General features: G+C 44.1%; 3 protein-coding genes across 8 annotated transcripts; 2 read left to right on the top strand and 1 right to left on the bottom strand.

Moving 5' to 3' along the window:
* Nucleotides 1–11: 11 nt before the first annotated feature.
* On the top strand, nt 12–3,191 carry srsf2b (serine and arginine rich splicing factor 2b). 5 transcript variants are annotated; one of them, XR_003879949.1, is made up of 5 exons: nt 12–653; nt 969–1,263; nt 1,772–1,920; nt 2,403–2,472; nt 2,872–3,191. XR_003879949.1 is itself a non-coding variant. In XM_029766509.1 (3 exons), exons 1-2 carry the CDS (start codon nt 265–267, stop codon nt 1,246–1,248), a joined length of 639 nt encoding a protein of 212 aa, XP_029622369.1. In that variant the 5' UTR covers nt 12–264; the 3' UTR covers nt 1,249–1,263; nt 2,403–3,191. The 5 variants fall into 5 exon arrangements, 2 of the variants coding, with proteins under 2 accessions (XP_029622369.1, XP_029622348.1); XR_003879948.1 differs by lacking the exon at nt 1,772–1,920; XR_003879947.1 differs by having other exon boundaries at nt 2,403–3,191.
* A 2-nt stretch (nt 3,192–3,193) lies between these two features.
* On the bottom strand, nt 3,194–5,354 carry mettl23 (methyltransferase 23, arginine). Of its 2 annotated transcripts, XM_029766478.1 has the most exons (6): nt 5,302–5,354; nt 4,437–4,527; nt 4,129–4,233; nt 3,770–4,007; nt 3,601–3,685; nt 3,194–3,517 (listed from the first exon to the last, which is right to left on the bottom strand). In XM_029766478.1, the coding sequence occupies exons 2-6, from the start codon at nt 4,515–4,517 to the stop codon at nt 3,358–3,360; spliced, it is 669 nt and encodes a 222-aa protein (XP_029622338.1). In that variant the 5' UTR covers nt 4,518–4,527; nt 5,302–5,354; the 3' UTR covers nt 3,194–3,357. The 2 variants fall into 2 exon arrangements, with proteins under 2 accessions (XP_029622338.1, XP_029622331.1); XM_029766471.1 differs by lacking the exon at nt 5,302–5,354 and having other exon boundaries at nt 4,437–4,781.
* Nucleotides 5,078–16,024, top strand: jmjd6 (jumonji domain containing 6, arginine demethylase and lysine hydroxylase). The gene is made up of 6 exons (XM_029766458.1): nt 5,078–5,241; nt 6,657–7,045; nt 7,162–7,448; nt 9,684–9,819; nt 10,971–11,109; nt 11,990–16,024. The coding sequence occupies exons 1-6, from the start codon at nt 5,113–5,115 to the stop codon at nt 12,119–12,121; spliced, it is 1,212 nt and encodes a 403-aa protein (XP_029622318.1). The 5' UTR covers nt 5,078–5,112; the 3' UTR covers nt 12,122–16,024.
* Nucleotides 16,025–16,810: the final 786 nt, after the last annotated feature.

The following is a 16,810-nucleotide window of genomic DNA, read 5'->3' as shown; positions in this document are numbered from 1 at the left end:
CAGCGTTACTCGTCAACCTCATTCAACGAGGAGGAGCAAGGGCCAACACCTCGTTCTAACATATGGTCTGTGCTGAGGAAATCGTCATAAATTTGGAAAGCTATATTGCATTTTTTTAAGAAAAACTCGACATATTGCTAGCAGGCTGTTTAAGCACGATAATTTTAATCAAGAACTTTAAGCGGGTGTTGACCTTTCGCCCGCATTTTCTGGTAGTACCGTTGCGTGTTTGTTAGCTAGGCTAACTAAGGCGCTATCTGCAACATGAGTTATGGTAGGCCCCCGCCCGATGTTGAGGGTATGACTTCTCTTAAAGTGGATAATCTGACTTACCGAACCTCACCTGAGACCCTTCGCCGTGTCTTTGAAAAGTATGGTAGGGTAGGAGATGTTTACATCCCCCGAGATCGTTATACGAAAGAGAGCAGAGGGTTCTCCTTTGTGCGGTTCCATGACAAGCGGGACGCAGAGGATGCGATGGACGCAATGGATGGTGCTGTGCTGGACGGACGCGAGCTGAGAGTCCAGATGGCCCGTTACGGACGTCCCCCAGATTCTCATCATGGAGGCGGTGGTGACCGTGGAGATCGTGGTGACCGTCGGCGTGGAGGTGCTCCCCGGAGGTACGGGGGTGATGGCCGACGAAGTAGGAGGTAAGAGCTGAGCACATGGTTAAGTAGTTGCTCTAGCTCTCCTTCGATTGGGTAGTTTTTTTTTTGTTAGCTATGTGATAATTATTGAATTAACGTCAGCTATGATGTATAATGTTTGTTTAGGAACTTACATGTTGTAACGGTACCTTATGGCCCTTGCTTCGATTATGTAGCGTCGATAGGCCACCACTACATGCATGGTTCCTTGACCTGGTAACTTAGCAGCGTTTTGAGGGTGTTGTCGCCTTACGTTTACAACTGTTTTTAGATAGGCGATAACTCGACACAACGAATTTACTCGTTTCTCCCCACCAGTCCGAGGCGTCGGAGACGCAGCAGATCCCGGAGCAGAAGCCGATCTCGTTCCCGCAGCCGCTCCCGCAACAGCCGATCAAGGTCTCGTTCCTACTCTCGCTCCAAGTCTCGCTCCCCTAAGAGAGACAAGGCCAAGTCCCCGTCCAGGTCCCGCTCCAGATCCAAGTCTCCTAAGTCAAAGTCCCGTTCCAGGAGCCACACCCCTGCGGAAAGAGCCTCAAGATCAAGATCCAAGAGCCAGCCCAAGTCACCTGGGGAGAATGGAGCTGAAACACCATAGATGACTGACAAGATGGTAAGTGTTGGGCAAGGAGATGGGACCTTAACACTACCTTTTTGTAAATGGTTTGAGGTGAAGTCTAGCGTTACACTAGATTGAATGAATAGCATAAGGAAGGTGATGTGGGGATATTATGTGTGGGATGGATTTGCACCAAGTCTCCCTTTTCCATGGTTATCTGTGGTTGACTAGAAGGGGGTTGGTTGTGGGATGTCTTGACAATGTGAACTGCTTTAAGTCTTTTCCACCTCAAAGTGGTTATGCATATTACTGTAACACTGGGCATGGCAAAGAGGAATGGAAAACTCCCATATGGTGGTTTCCTTAAACCCACATTTGATGGATTTTGGGGGCTATTCCTTTGTCACAATTTTGTTCTGTCCTGCCCAATGTTCCAGTTCATTATCAGTGTAGGGGAAATTTAGGTCCATTCTTGCATTGTACATATGTGGCATTTGAGAATACATTTTTACCGTAAAAAATAAAATGTTCATAAAAAAAATCTGGAATTCTCTCCTCCAAGCTGCGGAATCCTGTTTGCAAAAGAGGAGTTTGAGGCAGTATGAGCAGTTAGTGAGCTGGGTGTGTGAGCTGTCCGGGCACCTGCTGCTGTGGGGGTTGCTATGGAGCAGGCCGGTTGCAGGTTGCAGTCAGTGTTGGGGTGGTGTTGAGGTACGTCTGCAGGACAATGGACAGAAGCCTTGCATTGTCCTCCAGGTCATGCTCTCTGCTTTTTGGGGCAAAGACTTGTGCTCAGGAGGGAACCAAGGTTTGTCTGACTCTGGTTTCTCATGACAAGATTTTTCCTTTTTGTGAAGCCTTGGCGTCTCTTGACGTTTGGTTCCTTCCTTGATCCAAAAAAATTCAACCATCAGAAATGGGTTTGCATAGCTTTTGATTTGGCTCTTTCTTTCAAATGTAGACTAGTTTCCTACTAATATGGGGGAAATGTGCTATGCACATGAAGTTGGCATTACATTGCCAGCTGATTACACCATACATATGGCCTGGAGGTGTCTCCATGTCTATCTGAAGGGAGGGGTGGTAAAGTTAACAAGTCGTCGCCACTTCATTACTTGAGGTTGAAAACAAAATTGAGTTATTTGTTTTCCAACGCACGTTTCTTACATCCTTGTCTTTCAAACATTTTTCAGATGAGATGCCAATGAGGACGTCATACTTCAGACTGAGGACCCTGTCCATACAATGATTTCTGTGTAAAAGGTTATTATTGTATCTTGATCTGAAGGCTTTTGGTGTATTTTCTTTCTTTTTTTCGTTCGCCCAGACTGCTTGTCTTTCATTGTGCAATGTTTAACAAAAAAATAAAAACTATACTTAATGTGCTTTTGAGGTAGAGAGGCTAAAACTGCTGGGATTTCAATTTGTTGGACAGCATGGCTATTTTTATCTAAAACTGTCAGTGAAGATTTGATGGCCTAGCTTTTACAACTGTTATTTTGGGTTTCATGAAGGCCATTACTGAAGTTCAAATGGCTATGGCTTTTAGAATAAGTATGAAAAGAACCAGGCATGGATTTACTTGCAGGTTAACTTTGCTATGTAGCTTTGTTTAATTTCATTGTGACTCTAATCTTCTCTCCTGTATTTTTTGTGCACTAGGCGCAGTTGTGTAGCAGTTGAGTATTGCTGGTTAGCTGTTAAGGTGGCGTGTTGCAGTGCTTGGCTGTTTCCAGTGTTCTCCGGAATGCCCCTGTGGCTACAATGCTGTGATGGTGGCCAACTTAAATGGCTGCTACAAATTCACCATCGGTAGAATGCCTGTCTTTCAACAAGTTAAAATGTTCTCTAATTCAGAGCACTAAGTATGGTGTGCTAATTTTGTTTAATGCATTCTGTCTTGCCCTTTGTGCATTCCTTTTCCCCCTTGCAAGAGTCTGTATAGGTGTCCAATGTGAAAGCTAATAAAAATTCTTCTAAAACATTTGGGTTATCTATTTATTCTAAAACTTTAACAGAACACTAATACTATACAACTTAAACTGTTTTGAACCATTGATCTTGTATTGGGTCATGGCTATTTGGTGACTTTGAATGTGCCTTGCTGGCAGTAACTGAAGGATAAGTTGACCCAATTTTGTCTTTCATTCAGCTTTCCTTGTCCTCAGTTATAATCATTTGTACAGTATGGCTTCCAGGAAGTGTTGACCCAGCTAGTTGATCTTTGTTGGCATGGAATTTCTCTAGTGGAATGTTGAGACACGTCAAGTTCCATTTGTGCAGCAATGCCTCTATGGACCAGTCGGCACTGAAACATGAAGACAAAGAAAATTATTAATGTTTACTTGACCTTGACTGACAGCCATGGACTACTAGTCCTGAAAGGCATACCTTCTCTCTTGGTAAGTTGTCCAAAATTGGGCCTCAGGGTTTTTCCTCAAGAGGAAGGATATGGTCACCAGGACATTTTCAAAATCTGAAAGTTGTAAATTCAGTTGAGTTACAAATCTGAACGATCTGCTCAAATTTTTTCCAAACTAACCAGTCAGTCTGAACTCACCTTCAGGCTCATAGAAAACATCTGATCCCAAGATGATGTCTAATGGAGGGAGGAGCAGAAGGTCTGGGGAGACTTCTCCCCAGGTAATACCCACCACGAGCACATTGGGCAGTTCATTCACTTCACAGGTGCGCCGACAGTTCTCCAGACACAGTGGAAGTTCTGCACTGTCTGACAAGATCACTTGTGCCCCACACTTAGCTGCCACCACACCAGGTAAACTCACACCAGCCCCAAGCTGTGAACAAACCGCAGTGCATTCTGATTCAATAGTTTGTTTTAGAAACAAGTTACACATTTACATGGTAAATGAGTTGGAGAGTAGACTGATTGTGAATTAGTTTGCTTCAGTAAATTACCTCTAGCACTGTTTTGTGCATCAGCTCTTCCCTATGTGTCCACACATATTGTGCTAATACCACCGCACAGGGCCATACATGCATCCCATACTGTGGATCAAGGACCTAGTACAGAGGGGAGAAACGACATGAATGTTAACTTCCATTGATTCAGAAAAGTGCCTGGCAGGATATCTTCTGTACTCCTCTCCAAGGACCTCGGCAGGCTTCAGAGCCAATTACCACAATGCAGTTGTAGACGAACAATATTATTTACAGAAACATCGCTGGTTCCAAATGGCAAAAGTGTAGAGAAAGTGCACAAGTACCTCAGGGATGGAAACATTGAGTGAATGCTTTGGGTCCTCGTATTCTTCGAATGTGAACGATTTCTGCACTATGTTGGACATCTCAGTTGCTCTGTTTTCCATTTACCATCCCAATTGTGAAAGTGAGAGTTAGTAAACGTATTGTTTTACCACTGAATTTATTTACTATCATAAAACCCGTCTCTTCTAAAAAACAGACACGCTTGAGACTGTCTGCTGAAGGACGGGGAAAACGTTGAACGTATACAGCCAATGACATGTGCTAATGACTGGTGGGAAGGCGTATTCCACATTTTATCCAATCGGTTTTCTCAGATGTATGGCTCGCTCTTGTATGTGGCCAACGAGCTTCCTACGGCTCTCTGGGTGGGCGGGTTTCAAATTGTAGGGACCCCGGGTTTGGTTGCAAGAGCATTGTTGTAGTTAGCTGCTTAGCTAATTTCATCCGGGCAGCTTCCCCCTCGCTATTAAAAGCAATATTAAGGCCAACGTGTCGTGTTTCAGTAACACCAACAAAGTACTCGTATGAAGTTGCTTACCGTTTAACTTTAATTCCAGACTAGCTACTCAACTAACGTTCGCTTCACTACTAGTTAGCAAGTCAAGCTAGCAAATGTGTTTGTCTATGCACCCCAGTCTAGCTAGCTAGCTAACTCAAGTCCCTAAATTCGCAGGAATGAACCATAAAAGTAAGAAGCGGATCAAAGAGGCGAAGCGGAGCGCCAGACCTGAGCTGAAGGACTCTTCAGACTGGACGAAACATGACTATTGCGAGACTTTCGATGTGTCACACCGCTCAGTGAAGGTAAACTGTCGGTAGCAAGCTAGGCTAGCTAGCCATGTTAGCTCTTTTAACACGTTTCACCTTACAAAACCAGTGCGGATGGTCACGTAGGCCGCTGCTGCACTTTCAGCGCACAGTGGTCTTCATTGGCGCAACTGTCAAATCGGTCAGTCTGGACTCAAACACTGTGTGCCACAGCCCATTCCGTTAATTATTGACCACATTAGTTTGACGGTGTATAGTTCATTTTTTGTGACATTGTTACATTTGTATTTCATTGAGGCTTACATGTGAATATTAGCCAGTCACCACCAACAGGTAGCCAGCCTACTGACCCATGTTCTCAGACCCAATAGACAGCTGATGATGGTATTTTGTCCACCTTGATCCACTGTTTATATTTTATAAGAAGATTGTAATTATATTATGTCTGTAAGAATTATTGCCCTTGTCCTCAAAGATAAACAACTACCATGGTTAGGAAAGCCCATACCTTTTCCACAGTGTGTCCTGATAAAACACTGTTATATTGACACAATCACTACAACAATGTATGATTGATAATGCATTGATCTTACAACCAACTTCATTGTTAACTGTATGTTTGAAATAAGCCCACTGGAGGGCATTTTCTTTGCTCCATGTGGGACACTGGGTTATTGCCAAGTGGTTCAGCGGGAGATTAGTTTTCATCACAAGAGTTAAGGGCTGCTCTGGGTTGCTAAGAATACCCATGACACTCGAAGCTTAGGTAGTTTCAGGAGTTGTCCTATAGGTTAACAACTCATCTCAGCATTTTTGTTTCATTCCTTCTCTTTTGGGGTTGAGCTTCTGAACTTAACTTTAACTTTTAGCCTAGTGGTTAGAGCGTTGGACTAGTAACCGAAAGGTTGCAAGATCGAATCCCCAAGCTGACAAGGTAAAAATGTCATTCTGCCCCTGAACCAGGCAGGTAACCCACCGTTCCTAGGCTGTCATTGAAAATAAGAATTGGTTCTTTACTGACCTTCCTAGTTAAATAAAGGTAAAATAAATAAAAAATGTGACTTTCAGACCCCGTCATTCCATGTAAAAGCAGAACAAAAATGCCCATGACCTTTTGTATTCCCTTTGCCCCAGATCAGACTATATCAAAAGGTCTTCCTCCGAGTCTACTCCTTAATGTTCCAGTTGGTTGCATTGCATTCAAAAACAGTTGATCTTTTATTGTGATGCACTTTTGTAAAACACTCAACCTCAATCCGTGAGACCAATACTAGGCCCAATGACTGGGAAGCATTAAGTCAGAAATAACTAGTGTTCCTTTTGAATTCAGTACAAAGTAATTTATATTGGTAGAAAGGTTATTGATTAAAGTAGTCGTACATTCATGAAATGTAGCCCTCAACCCTCTCTCTTTCGCACACACAAACTGACATGACATATGCGTCTCACAGGACAATGTTGAGCGTGTGGACACCTTGCGTCTCAGCGCAGAGGAGTTCATCCAGCGCTTCGAGAGACCCTACAAACCTGTGGTGCTGCTCAACTGTCAGGACACCTGGCCCGCCCGCGAGAAGTGGACCATGGAGCGCCTCAAACGTAAGTACCGCAACCAGAAGTTCAAGTGTGGTGAGGACAATGACGGTTACTCAGTGAAGATGAAGATGAAGTACTACGTGGAGTACCTGGAGTCCACACAGGACGACAGCCCACTCTATATCTTCGACAGCAGCTATGGTGAGCACGCCAAGCGCCGTAAGCTGCTGGAGGACTACCAGGTGCCAGTTTACTTTAGGGACGACCTCTTCCAGTTCGCCGGGGAGAAGCGTCGGCCTCCTTACAGGTAAGAGCTATTCTCAGTAACATTAACTAAAATAGCTGCAATGTTATTGTATGTTTTGTGAAGTTGAACTAACTCTAGTAACACCTGTCCCTTTATTTTTCTGTCTTTTTTCTCAGATGGTTTGTAATGGGTCCTGCTCGCTCTGGCACTGGCATCCACATTGACCCGCTGGGTACGAGTGCCTGGAATGCCCTGGTGCAGGGGCACAAGCGCTGGTGCTTGTTCCCCACCCACACACCCCGGGAGCTGATCAAGGTGACCCGGGAGGACGGGGGCAACCAGCAGGACGAGGCCATCACCTGGTTTAACGTGGTGTACCCACGCACCCAGCAGCCAACCTGGCCTGCTGAGTTCAGACCCCTGGAGATTCTGCAGGGACCAGGGGAGACCGTGTTTGTCCCTGGTCAGTGGGCTACTGCTGCCATTTTATAGACATGTCTGGTCTGTCTTTCACTTTGAATACTGTTTGACTGGAGAGAGAGAAGTAGTTTTAATCTTCAGCGATTTTGAATCATTTGTCAAGATCTGAAAAGACCAGGGTTCAGTTAGTTAGGAAATATATTATATAAAAGTAGAGCAGAATATACAGTGAGTATGAAAGGTCTTTGATGAGAAGTGCTATACCAATGTTATGTGCTGTGAATACATAAATTATAGCTGTGTGTATATGTACAGTACCAGTCAAACGTTTGGACACACCTACTCATTCAAGGGTTTTTCTTTATTTTAACTATTCTCTACATTGTAGAATAATAGTGAAGACATCAAAACTATGACAAAACACATATGGAATCATGTAGTAACCAAAAAAGTGTTAAACAAATCAAAATATATTTTATATTAGCCACCCTTTGCCTTGATGACAGCATTGCACACTCTTGGCATTCTCTCAACTAGCTTCATGAGGTAGTCACCTGGAATGTATTTCAATTAACAGGTGTGCCTTGTTAAACATTAATTTGTGGAATTTCTTTCCTTGTGTTGGAGCCAATCAGTTGTGTTGTGACAAGGTAAGGGTGGTATACTGAAGATAGCCTAAAATAGTAGAAATAAAGAAAAACCCTTGAATGAGTAGATGTGTCCAAACTTTTGACTGGTTGTGTGTGTGTGTGTGTGTGTGTATATGTGTGTGTATATGTGTGTATGCCATACACTCACCAGCCAGTTTATTAGATGCACCGGGTTGGTCCCTCATTTGCCTCCAGAACAGCCTGAATTCTTTGGAGCATGGATTCTACAAAATGTCGGAAACATTTGTTGCTCAATTGATATCAAGGGACCCTAACGTGTGGCAGGAAAACATTCCCCACACCAATACACCACTGCCACCAGCCTGTACCAGGCAGGATGGGGCCATGGACTCATGCTGCTTACACCAAATCCTGACTCTGCCATCAGCATGACACAACAGGAACCGGGATTCGTCGAACCAGGCAATGATTTTCCACTTTCCAATTGTCCAGTGCTGCTGATCGCGTGCCCACTGCAGCAGCGTCTTCTTGTTTTTAGCTGATAGAAGTGGAATCCTCTATGGTCGTCTGCTGCAATAGCCCATCCGTGGCAAGGGCCGAAGAGTTGTGTGTTCTGAGTTGCCGTTCACACCACTGTTGTACTGCGCCGTTATTTGTCTGTTTGTGACCAGCCTGTTAGCTTACATGATTGTTCACATTCTCCCTCGACCTCTCATCCATGAGAGAGGTCACAGGACTGCTGCTGACTGGATGTTTTTTGTTTGTCGCACCATTCTCTGTAAACCCAAGACACTGTCGTGCGTGAAAAGCCCAGGAGGGTGGCAGTTTCTGAGATACTGGAACTGATGTGCCTGGTACCAACAATCATACCAAACTCAGTCGCTTAGGTCACTCGTTTTACCCATTCTAACGTTTAATCGAGCAGTAACTTGATGCCTCTCTGCCTGCTTTAGATAGTAAGCCACGGCCACATGACTCACTCTCTGTAGGAGCGATCCATTTTGTATGTAATAAACTGTCCGGTGATATGCCATGTAATATATGTATTCACAGCTTTTCACTTTCACTATGTAGCTGGGCTATCCTAGCTATCCAGTTTCTGCTAGCTCTCTCCATGAATATCAACAAGAAGTGTATCCACCACCTTGTTTACAACCACACTTACACTGTAGGGCTCAGTGATCGACATGGTTGCAGACGTTAATCCAGTGTTACTGACCTACCCTAATACCCTGCACCCTCCTGCGTTTAACTGACTGACAAGACGGGATTAAACTCTCTGTTTCCTTTGGATCTGGTCCAGATCTTGAACTTTTCCTGTTTACTCAAGTTGGAGACCAGAATATTAGGTCCTGATGACTGAGAGAGTGTAAGGGAGGGAGTGTATTTGTTTCAAGAGAAGAACCCTGTTGGACATGCTGTTCTGTCTCCTCTGAAGATGTCCATCCATACCTTACTATTTCTGTCTCTCCACCCACCTCCACTCCGTAAAGGTCTTGTAAACTAATAACTAAGATTTTCATCAAAATGTCCTCGGACAGAGTATGTTTTCTGCCATGTGAGAAGGTCAGATGGTGTATTTTTGTACTTGGCCATTCTGTGTTTTCTTTTCTGTGGTTTGGTGATCCGAAACCTAATCCTGGTCATCTCTGTTGCTTGTTCTCTAGGAGGCTGGTGGCATGTGGTTCTCAACATGGACACCACCATCGCTATCACTCAGAACTTTGCCAGCACCACCAACTTCCCCATCGTGTGGCATAAAACTGTGCGGGGCCGGCCCAAACTATCAAGGAAGTGGTATCGGTAAGCACTCCTAACAGAACCCCTACAGCTGTAGGAACACCTCGTGAAAGAAGAAACTTTAAAATATTTTGTCTGTCGGGAGGCTGTGGAATATGAGGAACAATTCTGCACACACTGGGTTTTGCGTCACTGTTTATTTGGACCAATTACGATTTAGCAGGGGTGAACTTTCACCTGGTATCTTTAGAATTCTCGGACGGGAAGTGGTTAGTTTGGCCCATAGATGGCCGAGATGATTATAGAGGAGGGGATGTGAACCTCTAGAGCCCCCAAACTCGTTTTGTCATTGTTCACCAATAATCAGGGACTGATTTAGACCTGGGACACCAGGTGTGTGCAATTAATTATCAGGTAGAACAGAAAACCACCAGGCTCTGGACCTCGTAGGGTAAGAGTTGAATACATCTGGTCTATAGGATCCACCCTGGTTCTGCCACTCGCACTAGGCCAAACATCTCACGACCACCCCCTCCCATCAAATCCAGTAGCTGGTCAGAGGGCAGCATTCATGTAAGATTTGGTTCTGGGCTTCCAAACTTATGGGAACCAATAAAAAGTGTGTTGGCAGGTTTTGTAAAGAATGGGTCCTGCCCGCTCTGGCACTGGCATCTACATTGAACCTCTGGGTACGAGTGCCTGGGATGTCCTGGTGCAAAGGCACAAGTGCTGATGCTTCTTCCCCACCCACGAGACCTGGGAGCAGCGAGGACCAAAGCCCCAGTCCATACATTGGGCAACATTTTCGTGGTCCAAAGGGGCACTGATTTGTGCAAAAACTACTGCAAACTCATAATCTGGCAGCATAATTTAATTTGTAACTTCTTCAATAATGTGTGTTATATTGTGTGATTTTTTAAACTAGAGTTTGATAACCAAGCAATACATAATTAGTCACCTCCTTATAATGGACCTTGCTGAAGAGATGTTTCAAATGAAATCATACTGCCAGATTGAGGTTAATAGTAGTTTTTGCAAAAATGTCACCCATAGCTGCCTTTTCACACCCTCAATGTGAAAATACATTGTAGAAGAATGGTCTCTGATATTCCTTTGCACGGTCTTTAATGATAATGTTCTAATATATTTGCACCCAGATCCTCTAACTTCCACAAGGAGGGTATTTATTTTCATACATAAAATCTCTCTCTTAGTATCCTGAAGCAGGAGAGGCCAGACATGGCTACCCTGGCAGACAAAGTGGACCTCCAGGAATCGACTGGCATAGCCTCGGACAGCTCCAGTGACTCTTCCTCCTCCTCTTCCTCCAGCTCCTCTGACTCAGACTCAGAGGTACATCCTTTTCCCTCAAAACACACACACACACACACACACACACACAGTGTGACATTCACACACATGAATATACAGTAGCCCCCTACTCTAGGGACCCCTGAGCTGGGTGTAAGATAGAGGGCAGCAGGCACCTGTTCACATGCGGGCAGATGTCACGGGATCTGCCACACATGTGCATGTGAAACGGCCACACATACTGTATAGCCACACACCTCCCCTCACTCTGAAATGCTGTAATGCAAAGGTCCTGTCTCTCTCACTACTGCATGCAGGCAACAACATGCCTTGATATTACATTTAGAAGGCAGTCAGAGATGACGGAAGTCTAGATGGAAGAAATTACAACAAGTTACTATGAGCATATATTACATAGCCCTGCCTTAACACGCTCCTATATAATACCTTTTATGTTAAATTTATATTGTTCCCTCTAAGTTGTCCTGCTGGGTCACAGAAACGTGGCCACGGGTCTTGGGTTTCTGGAACTGGGGGAACTGGTGTTGAATAGCTTGGTAGACAGCACGCCCCTCCAGTTACATATACATCCATATCAGGTTGGGTTGGGCTGTTGGGTGGAGGTTGGGGGTTACCCTTGTGTAATGGTTGATAGGCCCTGCCTTCCCCCTGGAGAGAATATTCTGTTCTGCTGACTTAGGTGTTCTACTGGTTGAACAAGAACACTACTGTCATCAGATGATTGTTTGTATATAGCATGTTAAATTGGTAATGGGTGTTTGTGAGTAGACGGTGTGTATGAGGGACAGTGACACCTAGTCCTCCCATTATGTAAATGAATGGTGATAGATATGTAGTATGTTCTATGGAGAGATGTATCCAAGACCTCCCCCGTCTCTCTGGTTTGTCCCTCTCCCTGCAGGCTGAGTCGGGCTCGGAGGGGGACGCCATGTCTCACAGGCGGAAGAAGAGGAAGACGTGCGGCATGATATCCAACGGAGACAGCAGCACCAAGGACGACTGTGTCAGCAAAGAGCGCAGCTCCTCCCGGTGACCCCCTCGCTCTGCCCCGGCTCTCCAAAAAGGCCACACCCAGGGGGACTCTCGCATGAAGAGCGGCCAATTTGTTTGTTTTCATTTGTGTTTTTCCAAAGGAGAGTCTGGTGGCCCTCTGTCAGTCTGTTGGATAGATAAGAGGGCCAGCCTAACCCTAGGCTGTGATAAAGGAGATTCCCCCTGAGGCGCGGACCTCTTGGAGATTTATCTGCCACCACTCAGCTTCTAGTCAAATGTCTATCTATATTGCTGTTGCTTGTGGGGTGTGGGAAGAGCAGTATTTCAGTGCGAGGGAGGGGTGTTGACCTTTGGAGAGAGGTGGGCTGTTGCCTTGTTGTACACCAGGTACTGGTGCTGAGGCAGGGAGCCTATCAGGCTGGCCTGTCTCCTCTACAGTGCCATGGTATTATGTTGCTCAGTGGGGAAATGTTTTCTATTCACAGTGAGATGATGGATGGATGGATGGATGGATAGATAGATGGATAGGTGTGCTTTGGATTGACTTTGCAGTACATGGGATGCTAGTTGAGTTTTATCATGGCAGAGTTGACCATCTTTAGATATTAAAGTGTACTGTGAGTTTTATAAGTTGATACTGTATGACAGGGTAAGGGTGGAGGGAGATGCTGCCTTAGTCTGCAAAAAGCCACTGATTTTATATTTTTTATTTAACATTTCTGCTTTCATCCTCTGGGCTTCTTTTGCTAGTAACAGTTGAACTGGTATGTACTGCAATCAAAACAGTTCATTCAATTTCAGTTAATTAAACGATTAGCAAATCAACAGTCCACAATCCAGTCAAGACCATTTAACAGATCTAGAGAGCAATGAAAAGATTGCATAGTGGCATTTCTCTTTCATATCATATTTATCTGCTGTTGGCATCTGTAGTACAGACTAATGCACACATGTCTAGTGAAACAACAGCTTTTTCAAGACTTAGCCCAAGTCATCCAGCAACAACTGTAAAGGCCAAGGGATCCCCTCCTGACTTAGATTTAGCCGGTTCAGCTTGACATTCAAAAACTTGACCTTTTGGGAGGAAATTGCCTATACTACACTCCCTTAGCTCTAGATTGGGTAAGATTAATCACTCTCAGGTGCCACAAATGAATGTTGGGCTATCAACAAAATTCCACCCAAGAAACAACAACAATATTGCCTGGTTATGTAATGTTTCTATGACTTTAATTATTATTATATAGATTTTTTTAATTTAACCTTTATTTAGCTAGGCAAGTCAGTTAAAAACAAATTCTTATTAACAATGACGGCCTACCCTGGCCAAACCCGGACGACGCTTGGCCAATTGTGCGCCGCCCTATGGGACTCCCAATCACGGCCAGATGTGATACAGCCTGTATACGAACCAGGGACTGTAGTGATGTATCTTGCACTGAGATGCACCACTCGGGATTAATTTAATTACGTATGGGTTACTCACACAATTTTCAAATTTGTATGATAACAATTGTTATTGTCTCTCGTGTAAAAGTGTGCCCTTTGCTGCTATATTAATCAACATTTTAAGATGAATGAAATCAAACTATTCAATTTATTTGACATTACACGGCTATACTGTAGATCAGGGGTGTCAATTTTTTGTAATTTTTTTCCCCCCTAATTTTTCCAGAGAACCATCTCAATTGACATACCTAAAACCAAATCTAAACTGTGTAGAAATTATAGTAGACATAATTTTATAGTCTATACTCTGTCCAGCTTGTTAACAGTCATCAAAATGAAAGCTAGACAGTCGGGGAGCGTATAAAATTTGATGGTTAGAGAACGATTTTTTGCCAATTTTGACAGCAAGGAATATAACCAATACAAGTAGACCTCAGTGAAGACAGAATGTGGCCCTTTGGGGCAAAATGAGAATAACACCCCTGTTGTAGATGCTGGTTTCCCAGACCCAAATCATGCGTATTCCTGGTACAAAAAGCACTTTCAGAGAAGTCTCTATCACAGGTGCCTTTTAGTCCAAGATTAGAATTAACCTCTTTCCAGGAAAGGAGCCCTAGGTGTTTGATCTTGTGTTCTCATTCTGAGCCACCATTTTATATTCTCCATCGCATACAGAAGGGGGCACCAATGCCAGAGTTCTCACACTAGCTTGGCACTAGTGTGTGTGGGTTACAGTCCAGAAGATACAGTTGTGTTGAAAGTGGAAATGAGGGCTGGCACAGGGAAAAGTTTAAACATATTCTAGGCCTTGTAGTTGCACATCTTGATCTTATTTCTCTGTGTAGTACAGCTAAGGGGGTTTGTGAAATGTTGCAAATACATTTTATGTGAGAGGATAGGTAGATATTTTGGACAGACTAAATTCATGGTTCTTTCCAAGTGGCTTCTAGGTTGTGGCATATGCTGCTCTACAATGATTCAACTGCTTTGTATTTCGTTAGTGTAAATTCAAACAAAAGCAACTAGCTAATACATTACTGTTATTCAGCAAATACAAGTTAATGGTTTGAATGCAGATTCTGCTTGTATAACTTTGTTCTGTGGGGTTAACATGGAGTCAAGTGAATACTGTTATTTTGTCCTTTAAAATGTGGCTTTGTCATCTAAAATGATTGAAAGTACTTTGAAATATGTGAATTGCTGTATGTCTGTGCAGTAGGTGTTTTCCACTGTCTTTAGACAAAAGTGCCTATAAGCACCAATTGATACTGTCATTGGCCTGCAGATGAGAGGTTGTGTTGCTACTTGTGGTCAATGAGTCTGGTGTTTGCGCTGTTTTTAACCCATTAGGTGCTCACCTCATGTCAAGCATTTAGCACTATTACGGTCCCTGGGGTCGGTCACATAGTGCCTTGGATCCGATGGGGGAATGGTGTGAACCAGGAGCCTACGTGGGTACATCTCAGTTGTCTGTGGCTTCCTTTGGTCGACCTCTTCCCTTCAGCCGCACTGATCTAAATCTACAGGACTGGAAAAAGGAAGCCCTCTATTAGGGTTCCGTTATATTGCTTTCACCTATCCTGTCGGTCCAGATCAGGGCTTTCACCTATCTGGTCTGTCCAGATCAGGGCTTTCACCTATCTGGTCTGTCCAGATCAGGGCTTTCACCTATCCTGTCGGTCCAGATCAGGGCTTTCACCTATCCGGTCTGTCCAGATCAGGGCTTTCACCTATCCTGTCTGTCCAGATCAGGGCTTTCACCTATCTGGTCTGTCCAGATCAGGGCTTTCACCTATCTGGTCTGTCCAGATCAGGGCTTTCACCTATCCTGTCGGTCCAGATCAGGGCTTTCACCTATCCGGTCTGTCCAGATCAGGGCTTTCACCTATCCTGTCTGTCCAGATCAGGGCTTTCACCTATCTGGTCTGTCCAGATCAGGGCTTTCACCTATCTGGTCTGTCCAGATCAGGGCTTTCACCTATCCTGTCGGTCCAGATCAGGGCTTTCACCTATCCGGTCTGTCCAGATCAGGGCTTTCACCTATCCGGTCTGTCCAGATCAGGGCTTTCACCTATCCGGTCTGTCCAGATCAGGGCTTTCACCTATCCTGTCTGTCCAGATCAGGGCTTTCACCTATCCTGTCTGTCCAGATCAGGGCTTTCACCTATCCTGTCTGTCCAGATCAGGGCTTTCACCTATCCTGTCTGTCCAGATCAGGGCTTTCACCTATCCTGTCTGTCCAGATCAGGGCTTTCACCTATCCTGTCTGTCCAGATCAGGGCTTTCACCTATCCTGTCTGGCCAGATCAGGGCTTTCACCTGCCCTGTCTGGCCAGATCAGGGCTTTCACTTATTCTGTCTGGACAGATCAGGGCCAATAAAGGAGAATGATGAGAGGAAGCCATTTTAAGATGTACACCCAGACATACCTTGACGCTAACCAGATCAAAGTTAATAAATTATTGATGAGTTAATAAATTCTTTTTTTCATGCAGCAACGTGTTAGTATGTTTCATTCTACAAATCCAGTTTCATTACAATTTATCAGAATCCCTTTACAGATCGTTTATAGATTTTCAACTAAATCAATCAATTGTCCAACTAACTATCCAAAACCATTGGCCTACCCTTAGCCCTTACCTTAACTCCATATCAGTAGTGTTGCAGTTGTTAGTTTTAGCATCTGTAAGATTACTAAACTGGTACCTGTGATGGTAGTTGCCAAAGCAAACCCTAGTGAATCATAAATACTGAGGAAGCATTACGTCACAAGTATGGCTGGCTGGAATCTGCCTGTGATAGTGTCAAATTGGGCAGGGCATTTGGGAATGGGATATTCAGTGATCTGAGTACACACACAAAGAGTTTGTTTTCATGGACATTGCGAACATTGTAAGGGTAATACAGTGCCTTCAGAAAGTATTCACACCCCTTGACTTTTTCCACATTTTGTTGTGTTACAGCCTGAATTTAAAATGGATTACATTTACATGTGTTTGTGACTGGCCTACACACAATAAATACCCTGTAATGTCAAAGTGGAATTATGTTTTCAAAATCTTTACAAATTAATTATAAAATGGAAAGCTGAAATGTCTTGTCAATAAGTTTTCAGCCCCTTTATTATGGCAAATCTTAAGTTCAGGAGGAAAAATGTGCTTAGCAAGGCACATAATATGTTGTGTGGACTCACTCTGTATGCAATAACAGTGACTACCTAATTTCTGTAACCCACACAGATTCAAGACCAGGGAGGTTTTCCAATGCATTGCAAAGGGCA

The sequence above is a fragment of the Salmo trutta genome, chromosome 1 (assembly GCF_901001165.1).
Source record: "Salmo trutta chromosome 1, fSalTru1.1, whole genome shotgun sequence".
NCBI classification, from domain to species: Eukaryota; Metazoa; Chordata; class Actinopteri; order Salmoniformes; family Salmonidae; genus Salmo; species Salmo trutta.
This window is presented reverse-complemented; position numbering and strand designations above follow the sequence as displayed.

Excerpts from the sequence above, each read along its gene's own strand:
- mettl23 (XM_029766471.1), bottom strand. The coding sequence starts at position 4,538 with ATGGAAAACAGAGCAACTGAGATGTCCAACATAGTGCAGAAATCGTTC. Across the intron at positions 4,234-4,436 it reads TCAATGTTTCCATCCCTGAG|GTCCTTGATCCACAGTATGG; the intron begins GTACTTGTGCAC and ends CCTCTGTACTAG. Across the intron at positions 4,008-4,128 it reads TGCACAAAACAGTGCTAGAG|CTTGGGGCTGGTGTGAGTTT; the intron begins GTAATTTACTGA and ends GTTTGTTCACAG.
- srsf2b (XM_029766488.1), top strand. The coding sequence starts at position 265 with ATGAGTTATGGTAGGCCCCCGCCCGATGTTGAGGGTATGACTTCTCTT. Across the intron at positions 654-968 it reads GATGGCCGACGAAGTAGGAG|TCCGAGGCGTCGGAGACGCA; the intron begins GTAAGAGCTGAG and ends TCTCCCCACCAG.
- jmjd6 (XM_029766458.1), top strand. The coding sequence starts at position 5,113 with ATGAACCATAAAAGTAAGAAGCGGATCAAAGAGGCGAAGCGGAGCGCC. Across the intron at positions 9,820-10,970 it reads CTATCAAGGAAGTGGTATCG|TATCCTGAAGCAGGAGAGGC; the intron begins GTAAGCACTCCT and ends TCTCTCTCTTAG. Across the intron at positions 11,110-11,989 it reads CCTCTGACTCAGACTCAGAG|GCTGAGTCGGGCTCGGAGGG; the intron begins GTACATCCTTTT and ends CTCTCCCTGCAG.